Source organism: Melanotaenia boesemani, chromosome 8, assembly GCF_017639745.1.
Source record: "Melanotaenia boesemani isolate fMelBoe1 chromosome 8, fMelBoe1.pri, whole genome shotgun sequence".
NCBI classification, from domain to species: domain Eukaryota; kingdom Metazoa; phylum Chordata; class Actinopteri; order Atheriniformes; family Melanotaeniidae; genus Melanotaenia; species Melanotaenia boesemani.
In genome coordinates this window covers 9,651,296-9,663,542 of record NC_055689.1, presented here as the reverse complement: position 1 = coordinate 9,663,542, position 12,247 = coordinate 9,651,296, and the positions used below count along the sequence as shown (strand labels likewise).

Here is a 12,247-nt window from a genome sequence, read left to right as displayed (position 1 = left end):
TAATCATTGTCACAGTAATTTTATTGTTATCCACAGAGAAGAAAATACATGGTCATGGCTCTACACTGTATTTAACTGGGGAAAAGTGTGTAAAACAGTGTGTAGTGTGACAGTGGCAATGTAGTAATCCCACTTCTATATCAAAGGAGAAACCTAAACCTTTTTTCTCCCCTACTTTTATTGGTCTATGCACATTTACAACCATTAAGGCACATTCTAACAATGACATAGACATTTTCCAAGTGTTAAAATGGCTGAAGTAGAGAACTAACTATAATACAAACAGGGTCAGTCAAATGAACAAGTTGAGGGTCTCAGTCCAACATAAAAAAAAACATACCAGCAAGGAAAAAGTATAAGAGCATTCTTACTCTTTACATAATGGAGGAGTTTCACAAACATTCAAATTAATTCTTCCATTCATTGATACGAGGCTTCATTCTTTGCATTATTTATACTGATAAATGATGTTTTCAGTCAACTAAATTAAGTTATTTACAGGTAATGTATTATTTATTATTTATTTTAATATTACACAATATTTCACCAAAAAATTTTCAAAGGGGTGCAATGGGTTTTGAATGAAGCCAACTTAGAAATGTTGTCCAAAAGTCATTGAACATATTTCATGAAGTATGTTCCATTGTTTCAACAAATCCACACGGGATCTACAAGAGCTGTTTGACACATAGGGAGATGTCAGATGATTAAACTTAAGTTGGGATTCTGGGTCCTTCTTTGGTTTAAGGTAGAACTGGATTACATCTGTTTTGTTCCCTTATTTTCTTAGCCTCTTCTTCATTGTAATCTCAGAACATTTGTTTACCTGCTTCATAATTAAAAAGCACCATCAGGGACAGATCTAGAGAAATCTGTATGGCTGCACAGCAGCACAAACTTGAAAAAGGGTTGCATTTGTTAATGATGACTTTTTAAACCTAAGCTTTAGGAAACATTTAATTGTTTATTACAACTAAAATACTCATCTCATGTGAGAAAGTAAGGCAAAATTTGTTAAAGTAAATAGTTAGTGGTCTTTGGTCCATTAATGATGGTTTTGTTTAGGATAATCCTGCATGCCTTTAGCCACCATTATGCAAAGATTTGAGTCCAATCAGAAGTTTACCAACATTATCACACAGGCAAGCAGTTGGAAAGACAAGTGCTGTTGTTTGCTGCATTATGATCAGGAATATGGTTGTAGTGACACATGGCTGCAAGACATAAGAATCATTTTAGCTCATTTTGCGCAGGTTGTATCATAAAACATAGCACTCAGGATTAACAAAATGTAAACAAAGGTATATAAATAGTACCAATGTGCATAGTACCTAAGTACCAACTGAAACGTCAAAATAAAACAGGAAACAAACACAAAGGAATTTGCAATAATAATAATTTCTCAAGATCTGTGTACCTTGTTGGACTGGCTTGTGGCCTTTTTTGAGGCCTTAATTAACAGCTGATCGAGGTGGTCAGAAACTGAATACAGCACATGGAAAATAAAGACACAGACACCGCTGAGTGCTCAGACTCGCCCTGTCATGGACAAAGTTGTTTGTTAAATATTAAATAACCCGGTTAGCTGTTCATTCCAAATAAAAATCTCCACCCCTCCACAGACAAAGCTTCTTGTGGAGGATGAAATGACAGGACCAATGCAAACTTTTTTCTTGTTCATTCAGCTGAGAACAAGAACAAAGTTCTTGCTTCTCGCAGGGTACAAAACAAGCTTTACTCTCTGCTACAAGGAGGACCGACACCATATATGCTACATAGATACAAGATTATCTTAAAGGTCCCATATTATACATTTTTTTAACAAGTTCATATGGGTATCAGAGGTCTGAGATCATTTAGTTTGAACCAGCTGCAGATGATTGATTGTAAACTGAATAACTTCAGCCTCATCTAGACATGATGATCTGCTGCTGCTGTGTCTGAAACTGAGGACCATGTCATTCATGATGTTAATCTTTGCCAATACAGGCGTTACAATGTTAAAGTGGTGCTGAAAGGTTCAGTATATTTGATTGTTATGTAATAAACCAGGTGCTAGGCTAAACCAACAAACACATGAATCATGTTTTGTTTTGTACCTCCTGTTTTATTTTGAGCTTATTCTACTCTGTAGCTTAAAAGATACAGACTGGACAGCTTTCTGATCCATCCATCTATTTTCTATAGACCATTCTCACTGATGTCACATTGTTTGTTTACGCCGCCATGTTGGGTGGCAAATGCTAGCTGGAACCTGCTCCCACTAGTGATTATTAACTGTTTCTTATCAGGGATGGCGCTAGTGAACTTAACTCTTTCCAAACAAGTTCAGCACTTCTATGGTCAAGTCAGACAATGATATTTTGAAAAACATGCACTTGTTGGTGCTCAAAATCCATATGATTTTCCAAATTCCTGATTAAAAAAAATCCCAAAACATCCAACTGACGGAGATATTGCTACCTAATTCACCTTACCTTGATATTTGCAACTATAGTCAATGGACAATCGCACTTCATATGGGGCAGAACTAAAAGCATGCAAGTCAGATTAGAGGCTTATAAATATTTTACAGCAAGATGGGTATTATATGGTAGATCATTTGTTATCAACATTACAGACTTCGGGTTGCATTTAGTTTATCAAATAAAACATTGTCAGTAGCATATTCACGATTCTGAAATTACAAGGAATCCATTGATACCAAAATATGTCATGATTGATCACTTGGAAAGGACCATAATGTTGATACAAAGTGGAGCTGTTTTTTTTTTTTTTTTTTTATCGTGAGGCAGAAACATCTTTGATGAATTTATGATAGTAAATCTGTGTAGTTCCTAAATCAATCCTTACATGTTGCCTAGACAATTGCTGCTGATATCAGCTCAAACTCCGTTTTTAGTTCAGGTGCTTCTTCTCTAAGAACAGAGGTGAGCAGCATTTTCTTATCTTATGTTTCTCTCTCTCTCTCTCTCTCTCTCTCTCTCTCTCTCTCTCTCTCTTTCTCTCTCTTTTCTGGCATCCAGACTTCACTTTCTTTGGAATATTCACTGGGAAATTTATGACACAGAGGCTGCACTCTGTGTGAAACTAAGATGAACTGAACGTTGTTGGTGTGGACTAAACCATTTTGTACAATTTTAGAGGGATGACAGGGCCTCTAAGAGCATCTATTATAAATATAATGCAAAACTCAGTCTGTCTGCACCTCCATTCAGTCTGTCAAACTGACTTTGATTATCAGAATATATAGGTGCGCCATGGCTGCTGCCTCAGTCTGCCTGATCCTGTTTGGACGGGTTGCACTGGAATACATTTCATTGTACTTGTCTCCTGCACTTGTATGATGACAAATAAACAGCCTTGATTCTTGAGAATAATTAATTAGATATTTTAAAATGGAACTCAAAAAACTTTTCATTCCAGGATTTTCTAGGGTCCCCAACCCTGCACGGGGCCCTGGGTTAATGTTACCATTTGTCCCCCCAGTCCAACACCACTCCGTTTAAGGACAACACCGATAATTCAAGATCAGAAATTCATCAAAGCTGTTACCGCTAATCACTGAGACGTCGCAGTAAAAACAGTTCAGTTTTGTGTCAGTATTTATCCTTTTCCCAGTCAGGCAGTTCCCAGTCAGACAGTTCCCAGTCAGACAGTTCCCAGTCAGACAGTCCCCAGTCAGACAGTTCCCAGTCAGACAGTCCCCAGTCAGACAGTTCCCAACCAGACAGTTCCCAGCCAGACAGTTCCCAGTCAGACAGTTTCCAGTCAGACAGTTCCCAGCCAGACAGTTCCCAGTCAGACAGTTCCCAGTCAGACAGTTCCCAGCCAGACAGTTCCCAGTCAGACAGTTCCCAGCCAGACAGTCCCCAGCCACACAGTCCCCAGTCAGTTTCCAGTCAGGCAGTTCCCAGTCAGACAGTTCCCAGTCAGACAGTCCCCAGTCAGACAGTTCCCAACCAGACAGTTCCCAGCCAAACAGTTCCCAGCCAGACAGTCCCCAGTCAGACAGTTCCCAGCCAGACAGTTCCCAGCCAGACAGTCCAAACATTTTTTGCAAGTTCAGGCTGTAAAAGATCAGAAGCCATTGCAGGAATTATGCCTCAAAAGAAAAGAACCTTCTTGGAAATTGTCCAAAAACACTTCGACGAGATGCAGGCAGATCTGAAGAGGTCATTTAGGAAACAAGATGAAAAGTTTGTAGTGGATATCCATCATAATGCAAGGAGCCCACAAGCTGAAGATGCCACAAATGCAGATATCATACCAGGGGTTGTGTCAGAATTGTCCAAGCCTGAATTCTTGCATTCACCTGCGACAAGCCAGGAAAGATTGAAAACTGTTATGAAACAGAAAGGTTTACAGGTAAATTTTGAAACTTTCAAAACTGATCTGAACACCTTTATATCAGATATCAGTTCATCAGAAGAAACAAAGAATCTCAAAGAAATTATGGACAGCATCAAACTCAGGGGGGAATTGCAGAAGTTTGCCAGACAGTTAACTGATAAGATGTACGATCATCTTATGATTGGGAATTTTTATCAGAAACCCGTTGTACCTAAAGGTAAATGGCTTTCAGATACAGTGTTTTCAAAAATAAGAAAGACAGAAGAGGGAACTAAGAGGACTTTTGCTCCTGACATTCTGTATTCCATCACAGAAGATGCAGTTTTAAAATTCCTGCAGCAGGTTTTTCTAGCAATGGGAAAACCTACAGAACAATTGGACAGCCAAGTATTAGAAACCCTAACTGACATTGAAAATCTTTTTCAAGAAGAACTTCTATCATCAGATAAAACCCAGAGTGGATCAGCATCCTCTGAAGTCTCAACACCAACTTCTTTGTCACTCCAGGAATCACATCTCAGTAAAAAAACTGAACCCAGCATTATTGCAAGAGATGGATTGACAGAACAAAAAGAGGAACCACCTAAAGAAACATCAAGGTCAGTTTCATCTTCTGATGCTGAGAAGTGGGCAGACAGCCTTGTTGTTGCATTGCTTGTAAGGCTTCTGTCAAAATACAAAACTAAGAACAAAAAACCAGCACTGGACATCCAAACTGCCAGAAAAAGGCTTTCAACTCTGATACTTGCTAAACTTAACTTGGTTGAAGGTGATACCAACATCTTTAACACGAAAAATATTCAAGATCTAACCAAGGTTATAGAGAAAGGCCTTTACAAAATATTTAAGTCAACTGAAGAGCTCCTGGAAGCAGCAATTTCACCAGATGATTTTGGAATTTTTGATAAAACCCTTATTATCATTCTGAAGCAACGACTATGTGTCAGCGAAAAACCCCAAAAAAAGACCAGCATTCGAAAGTACTTTTGGAAACGGTATAGAGAGAGCTGTCAGGATTTTAAAGAGGAATTTAAGAGAGTAAAATTTTTATTGGATCGCTTTTCACATCAAATTGGCTAAGATGTGATCATCACAACAATGAAGGCCTGATCAATGTTTAAATCAAGCAAACTAAGGATCTGAAATCTGTCTGGGAAAAAAAAACAAAAAAACAATTTGCTTAGAGAAAAATAAGAGAAAATGGTGATTAATAAATGGAAAAAAATAAAGCAAATTAAAGGAGCTCCTCTTTTAACTGTCAGCAAATAACCAGATGGAAGTTAGTTTAAGTAAAAGAAAGGAATCTTGAAACCTGAAGACAGACGACTGTACAGTACAATGTACAGTAGCATATACAAACATGACAGAAAATGACATTATACCAAAGCATTAAAAGCTATTACTCTAATACAAGGATGAAAGCTAAAGGTAAGAACTGCTTTCAAAGGTGTTTATTAATAATAATAATAATAATGCATTTTATTTCTTGGCGCCTTTCAAACACCCAAGGTCACCGTACACAAAAATAAAAAATAAATAAAAAGACAATAAAAACATAAATTACATAAGAGTTAAAAGAGATAACGGACATTGATATAAAAATTACACAAAACAGTCAGTATACATGGGTTATAGGGAGTATGCCAGTTTAAACAGGTGGGTTTTGAGTGCAGATGTGAATGATGGAAGGGAGCTGATGTTCCTAATTTCGGATGGAAGTGAGTTCCAGAGCTGGGGAGCAGAGTCGCTCTGCTCCCCATGGTAGAGAGACAGGCAGAGGGAACAGTAAGGTGAATGGAGGAGGATGACCTGAGAGCACGGGAGGGAGTGGCAATATGGAGGAGATCAGACAGATAAGGAGGGGCCAGATGGTGAATACCTTTGAAAGTGAGGACCAGTAACTTATAGTTAATTCTGTATTTTATTGGGAGCCAGTGGAGTTGTTGAAGGACAGGGGAAATATGTTGAAAGGAAGAGGTGCGAGTCAGGATACGAGCAGCAGAGTTCTGGAGAAGCTGCAGTTTCTGAAGTGATTTATTGGGAAGACCGAAGAGGAGTGAGTTACAGTAGTCGATGCAGGATGTGACAAGACTATGGATAAGGATTGCAGCAGCATGTGGAGTGAGTGAAGAGCGTAGACGATTGATATTACGAAGGTGGAAGTAGGCAGACCGAGTAATGCTATTGATGTGGGCTTGAAATGATAGGGTGCTGTCGAGAATGACGCCGAGACTCTTGACCTGAGAGGAGGGGAAAATGGTAGAACTGTCAATGTTGATGGAGAAACTGTGAGACTTGGTTAGAGTGGAGGGTGTGCCGACAAGTAGAACTTCAGTTTTACTGCTGTTGAGTTTGAGAAAATTGGAGGAGAACCATGCTTTAATTTCCTGGAGGCAGTCGGCGAGAGAGGAAGGAGGAAGAGAGGAGTGCGGTTTGGAGATGTAGAGCTGGGTGTCGTCTGCGTAGGAGTGGAAGTTGATATTATGTTTACGGAAAATTTAGCCAACGGGGAGAAGATATGTGATGAACAGAAGGGGGCCCAGGACTGATCCCTGGGGTACACCGGCCGAGACAGGGATTATTAACAAAAACATGAATGCACATTCTTTAAAGTTCTTGACCAATGGCAGTTATTACAACTGCAGAACTAAAAGAGCCTTCATTTATTTACTGAAATGGCAGTTTTTCATCCGTTGCCTCAGGGCAACATTGTGCAGTTAGACCACATTTGTGTTAACTATAACACGCTCATGGATGAGGTGTGTAGGGATGCATAGCTATCAACATAATCAAGTTTTTTGCTGTACTATCTACTGTTACTCACAGGAAATGGAAGCATAAACATTTTATCCATATAAGGAACATGATCAAGCGGTCAGGCTCATTCCTTCAGACAGTGAGGACAGTGAGCTTGAGGAGAGTGACAGTGAGGAAGACTGGACTCCAGAATCAGGTTTGAGGGAGAGTTAGGAAATCAGGATTCAGTCAGTAGAGTAACATACTGTATGGAATGAACATGTGTGTGCCTGTGTGTGTGTCTGTGTGTGCACATCAGTGGGTAAAGAGAGGTTTATATGACCTATTCTAATTTTATGCTTACTGGTTTATTTTGAAAACAGTTGGCCTGTGGATGAAGAGGAACATGAAGATGAAGTTTCACAGGAAGATGTTCCATGCTCACCCCGTTGGAGAACACCCCACAATGCCAACATCACTGATTACCCAGAATGGCAGGCCAACCTTCCAAAATCAGACAGTATCAACAATCTCTCTGATGGCAAATTTACTAGCCAGTTTGCTCAGCCGTGGAAAGTTAACTTTGTGCACTCTCCACCAGGCCAGTGGATCTTCCTCTCCATCGACAGTAGGAGTCATCAGGTAGTTGTCCAGTTCAGCTTTAATGGCATCCTCCAGCTCCATAGTGACGGAAAGAGGAGGGACAACCTTGCTCTTGAAGAAGCTGCCCAGTGACCGCTTTCCCTTCCCTGTGGTGGATGGGTCTGCCTTTGCTGCACCCTGGGGCATGGCATCTGTGGTGCTGAGACGAGACCTCTTTTCCTATAAAACTTAGTGATGAGAGCTGTCAAAGTTTTGCAGTCTGATGTGATTTTGAGCAATTGGGCATTCTATGTAAACAAAATACCAATCAGTGTAATAAAAATGTCACTTGTATTGATGTGGTATTCTAAACATTACTAAACTACACAAAGGTACCTTTCGTGCCACCTGATCCATTTCGATCTTCACTCGCTCTTTGATGTGTGGGACATTCTCTGCACTTATGTAGTCAGTCTTGAATCTAGGATCAAGGAACGAAGTCACGTCCATTAGCTCCTGTGCGGCTGGATTACTGTATTTATCTTTAATGTAGCCAAGCGCGATGTCACTGCGTCTGGAGACAGACGTGTCCAGTTCCATCATCTTCACACCAGTCAGGCCTTCAAAGTGAAACTTTTTATTTAACAAATACGCAATGATTTGTGGATTCTCTATGTCGTTTTTTTTTTTTTTTTTTTTTACATTTTCAGTGAAGACTGTTTTCTTGCGTGTAAAAGCAGCGAGTCATCAACAGTATTCTGGAAAGAGAGCCTCACCTTTTGTTTCCACTCCACACCTGCTTCTGATTTAGCTGAACTTCCCCACAGTACAAACAAAACGGTAACAAAGGGACTCAGTGGAGGGGGGGGTGACAGCATCTTCAGGTTTATTTTAGTTTGAGACAATTCAAACAATCTTGCAAACATCTCAACATTAAGGCAGCTATAGTCCATATAACACATGCAAAGACGAGTAGTGTCAGGAACAAACATCCCTCAAGGCAAATATGATTACTTGTTTAGAGTATGACCATGTTATGAGGACTAAACACAAGAAATTGGCTAAACGGAAAGCATCTACATCATCAAATCAACAACTAAGTTAAAAGTGAAACAAACAGTAACTGGGCTCCATTGGAGGGAAAAAAAACCTTCTTTGGAAGCATTCACAGTGGTCTGATGTGCAACACACTAAAAAAACCATCATTAGGTGTTAACTTGAGGTTAATATAATCATTACAACCTCTGCCACCATCCTCAATCCAAGCTGTATGCTGTGTGTTTACCAAAGCCTCCGATTGTGGTGGAAGAGTTTGTACTGAGCAGCTACACAAAGGTCGACATTTGCAGCCAATAAAGCATAAATAAAATTGGGTTTTTTTTCAGGACTGAGGAGACTTCAATATTAGAATTAATTACTCTGAATCAAATCTGAAAGGTAATCTACTGTAGCTACAAACTGGTTCATGTTATAGGCACTATGCTAGTAACCTGAATCACTGCTGCCAATGACAGAAATTCAAACCAGACACGTACTCATGTCACATAAGTATACGTGGCTTTATGTTAATTTAAAACACTGTTCTTCCTTAGAGAAGAGCTTGTGCCTGCACTGTTTTCTTTTTCATTCATTATTTAAACAGAGTAGTGACACATAAGTGATGATGGTTGAACAGTAATTGTGCAAACTGCAATGCTCTGAAGAACAGAACTCCAGCAAATAACTCTGGTCTCTGGTCCGTAGTCCCGACTATAAGGTGATTTTTTTTTTCATTTTACACAGTTTCAAGGTATGGAACAATATCCCCCGCATGCCCTGCCCCTGGCCTGGTCCTGGTCCCTGAGCTGGAGGATCTGACCCTGGTTTTCGCTCTCCCAAAGCCCCGGAGTCTGCAGGATCTTCTCCACTAGCTCCTCAAAGGCACACTGGACGCCGTCTTTGGTCTTTGCACTGGCCTCTGAACAAAGGGAGGATTTATGGGATCGGTAAGGAGTCCAAAATATTACAGAGGACAAACCAGAAGAGGAAAAAATTTCAGGTTTTAAATCTAAAACATCTGCCCTTTAAACAAACCTAGAACACTTTTTTCTTTTTAAATTATCCTTGTATTGACAAACATGACATATCAAGTAAGAAATTACTTTATTTAATCTTTAAGTAGATTAAGCCAATGACATATTCTTGTTTCAAACCCTCTTAATTTAGCTTTTTCTGAAATGGAAACTCCACTGAAATGTTAACCTAATTTCCCGGAGAGGGCCGGAATGGAGACGGGAATGAAGAACACGTGCGGACATGGATTTGATCAATGAAACGCGTTTCTTCTGCAGTGGCTGCATCTTTCGGTCCAGACTCATATGCCAAAGTAGGACAGACAGAGCAGCTAATCTAAACTTAATGCATAACTTTCTCAATGACTTGCTCCAACTATGCAATTACAGTTGAGACTTTAAAGAATGGTATGGTCATTTTAAATGGCTTTCAGTTACACTTTCTGCCTTTGTTTCTTTAAATGAACATGACCGACCATGTCTGGTTCCACAGGACTCACCGATAAAAAGCATAGAGTGTTTCCTGGCAAATTTCAGACCCTCATTTCTGTCCACTTCACGGTCATCCTGAAAGCAGAGCAGGTGTCGAATTATCACAAAGCAGTAAAATGCACAACAGCTTTGCTTCAATAGCAACTGTATTTAGAAAGTCAAAGTTCACGATGGTGAGCTGTATGATGCAAATGAGCATCAAAGTCGACAAAAAGATCTGTAAATGTAAACTTACCATATCAATTTTGTTCCCAACCAGCATTTTTACTATGTCGTTGCGTGTTGAGTAGGTTTCCAGTTCGTTCAGCCAGTTTTCAAGCTTCGTAAAAGTGTCACGCTTCGTGACATCATATACTGACAAAGAGGAAAGAAAGAAATTCTTTAAAAAATAAAAATAATGTTGCTATTTAGAAGTTAGAATATTTAGATAATCTTTTCCTTTATTATGTAAATCCAAACATTATTATAAATGTAGACAAAACAAAAAGAGAAATGACACCATATCCTATTAATTTCATCATCAGCTGTTTACCAAGTATTACTCCCTGTGCACCACGATAGTAGCTGGGTGTGAGAGTGCGAAACCGTTCCTGTCCAGCTGTGTCCTGCAAAAAAACAGCAAAATATGAAATATTACCACCAACAAGCAGCATCCATTAACAACTATAGCATGTCTTTCTGATAAGAAATTAAGTATCATACTGCTATAAACTGGACATGTGCACTCTTTGAGACTTTTCAACATGCTGGACCAAACAATATTAATGTTAATAATTAGAAAAACAACTTGAAACTTCTGTGTTCAGGGCTATTGGTGTATGGAAACATAACACATCCCGGTGTTGTATATTTGGTTGTATAATGTCGCCATCTTGTGGAAAAATTAGTTAACTTCACAATGTTTTCCCCTGACCTATACATTGCAGAGGAGGGCATTAAGACTCACCCAAATAGCTAGCTTGGCTTTGTTTCCCTCTATTGCAAGTGTCTTCACTTTAAAGTCCACACCTGCAGAGCCACAACAGACAGAAAAGAGACAAATCGTTCATATTTCAGTTCTTACTTATATTACATTCCACACATTTGTGAATATTTGAGTGTGTTTGGGTGTAAAACCTATTGTGGCTGACTGCTCGGGATCAAAAGTATCCTCTGTGAATCTCAGGAGGAGGCTGTAGGTGGGTGAAAAGATAACATGGAAATGAGTAGTACAGTAGGCTTTTGTTAGCTGGCAAAAAGCTTTAGCAACCTGTTTCCTGCCTGGATGATCACAGGATCCCACAACATAAACAGCAACAACAACAATGCAGTCTTGTTAGTCTGTGCAGCTGCAGGATCATTTATTCGCATTTAAAGACATTACTAAGAAAAACAACGTGGACAAAAGTTTTAACTACGTGTAAATAAAAAAAAGGGGCTCGTGTTACAAAGTCACTAAAATATCAGCTTGTTAGCAGCACATACTTGACTGTGAACTGGTAGATAAAGCATAAGACCAGATAGCAGCAGCTGCCGAGCAGTAAGGAATAAACTTACATAAGAAACATGTCAACATTCACAACAAGCTAGCTTGTCAGCTCGCTCTGGAATGACTAACCTGGACTTTCCGACTCCACTTTCGCCAATGATCAGCAGTTTCAGAGTGGTCAGCACGTCTTCATCCATCTTACAACAGAGCTGGTCTCACCTCCTCCTGGAGACGATCTGAGCGATCAATTTTAGACGTGTTTGGGGGCAGCAGGCGGCTATCAGCTCCGATGACAGACTGCTGGTCGCGTAACTTCCGCACAAACTACCGACGCGGTGACGTCATGGACCTGCACGAGGTCTGAAAATTCAATTTTAATTATTTTATGTTCATGTTTGCATTTTGCTGTTGCGTTTTTATACAACGGCTTGATAAAATACAATTAAATGTTTGATTTGTTTAATTTGCAAAATTTTACACACATGTAAAATTATTAGAAAATATTTATAAATATTGTATGTATTATAAAAAATATTCTGAAATATTCGAGAAACAAAACAGCATT

General features: G+C 39.4%; 1 protein-coding gene and 1 long non-coding RNA gene across 2 annotated transcripts; one reads left to right on the top strand and one right to left on the bottom strand.

Moving 5' to 3' along the window:
• The first annotated feature begins 6,979 nt into the window (after window positions 1-6,979).
• On the top strand, window positions 6,980-7,584 carry LOC121644266. Its single transcript, XR_006011245.1, has 2 exons — window positions 6,980-7,306; window positions 7,473-7,584. It is a non-coding gene; the product is annotated as an uncharacterized LOC121644266 (long non-coding RNA).
• Window positions 7,585-8,540: 956 nt separating this feature from the next.
• Window positions 8,541-12,000, bottom strand: LOC121645052 (ras-related protein Rab-18-B). Its single transcript, XM_041993346.1, has 7 exons — window positions 11,812-12,000; window positions 11,331-11,386; window positions 11,161-11,222; window positions 10,747-10,819; window positions 10,450-10,568; window positions 10,223-10,289; window positions 8,541-9,628 (listed from the first exon to the last, which is right to left on the bottom strand). The coding sequence occupies exons 1-7, from the start codon at window positions 11,877-11,879 to the stop codon at window positions 9,456-9,458; spliced, it is 618 nt and encodes a 205-aa protein (XP_041849280.1). The 5' UTR covers window positions 11,880-12,000; the 3' UTR covers window positions 8,541-9,455.
• Window positions 12,001-12,247: the final 247 nt, after the last annotated feature.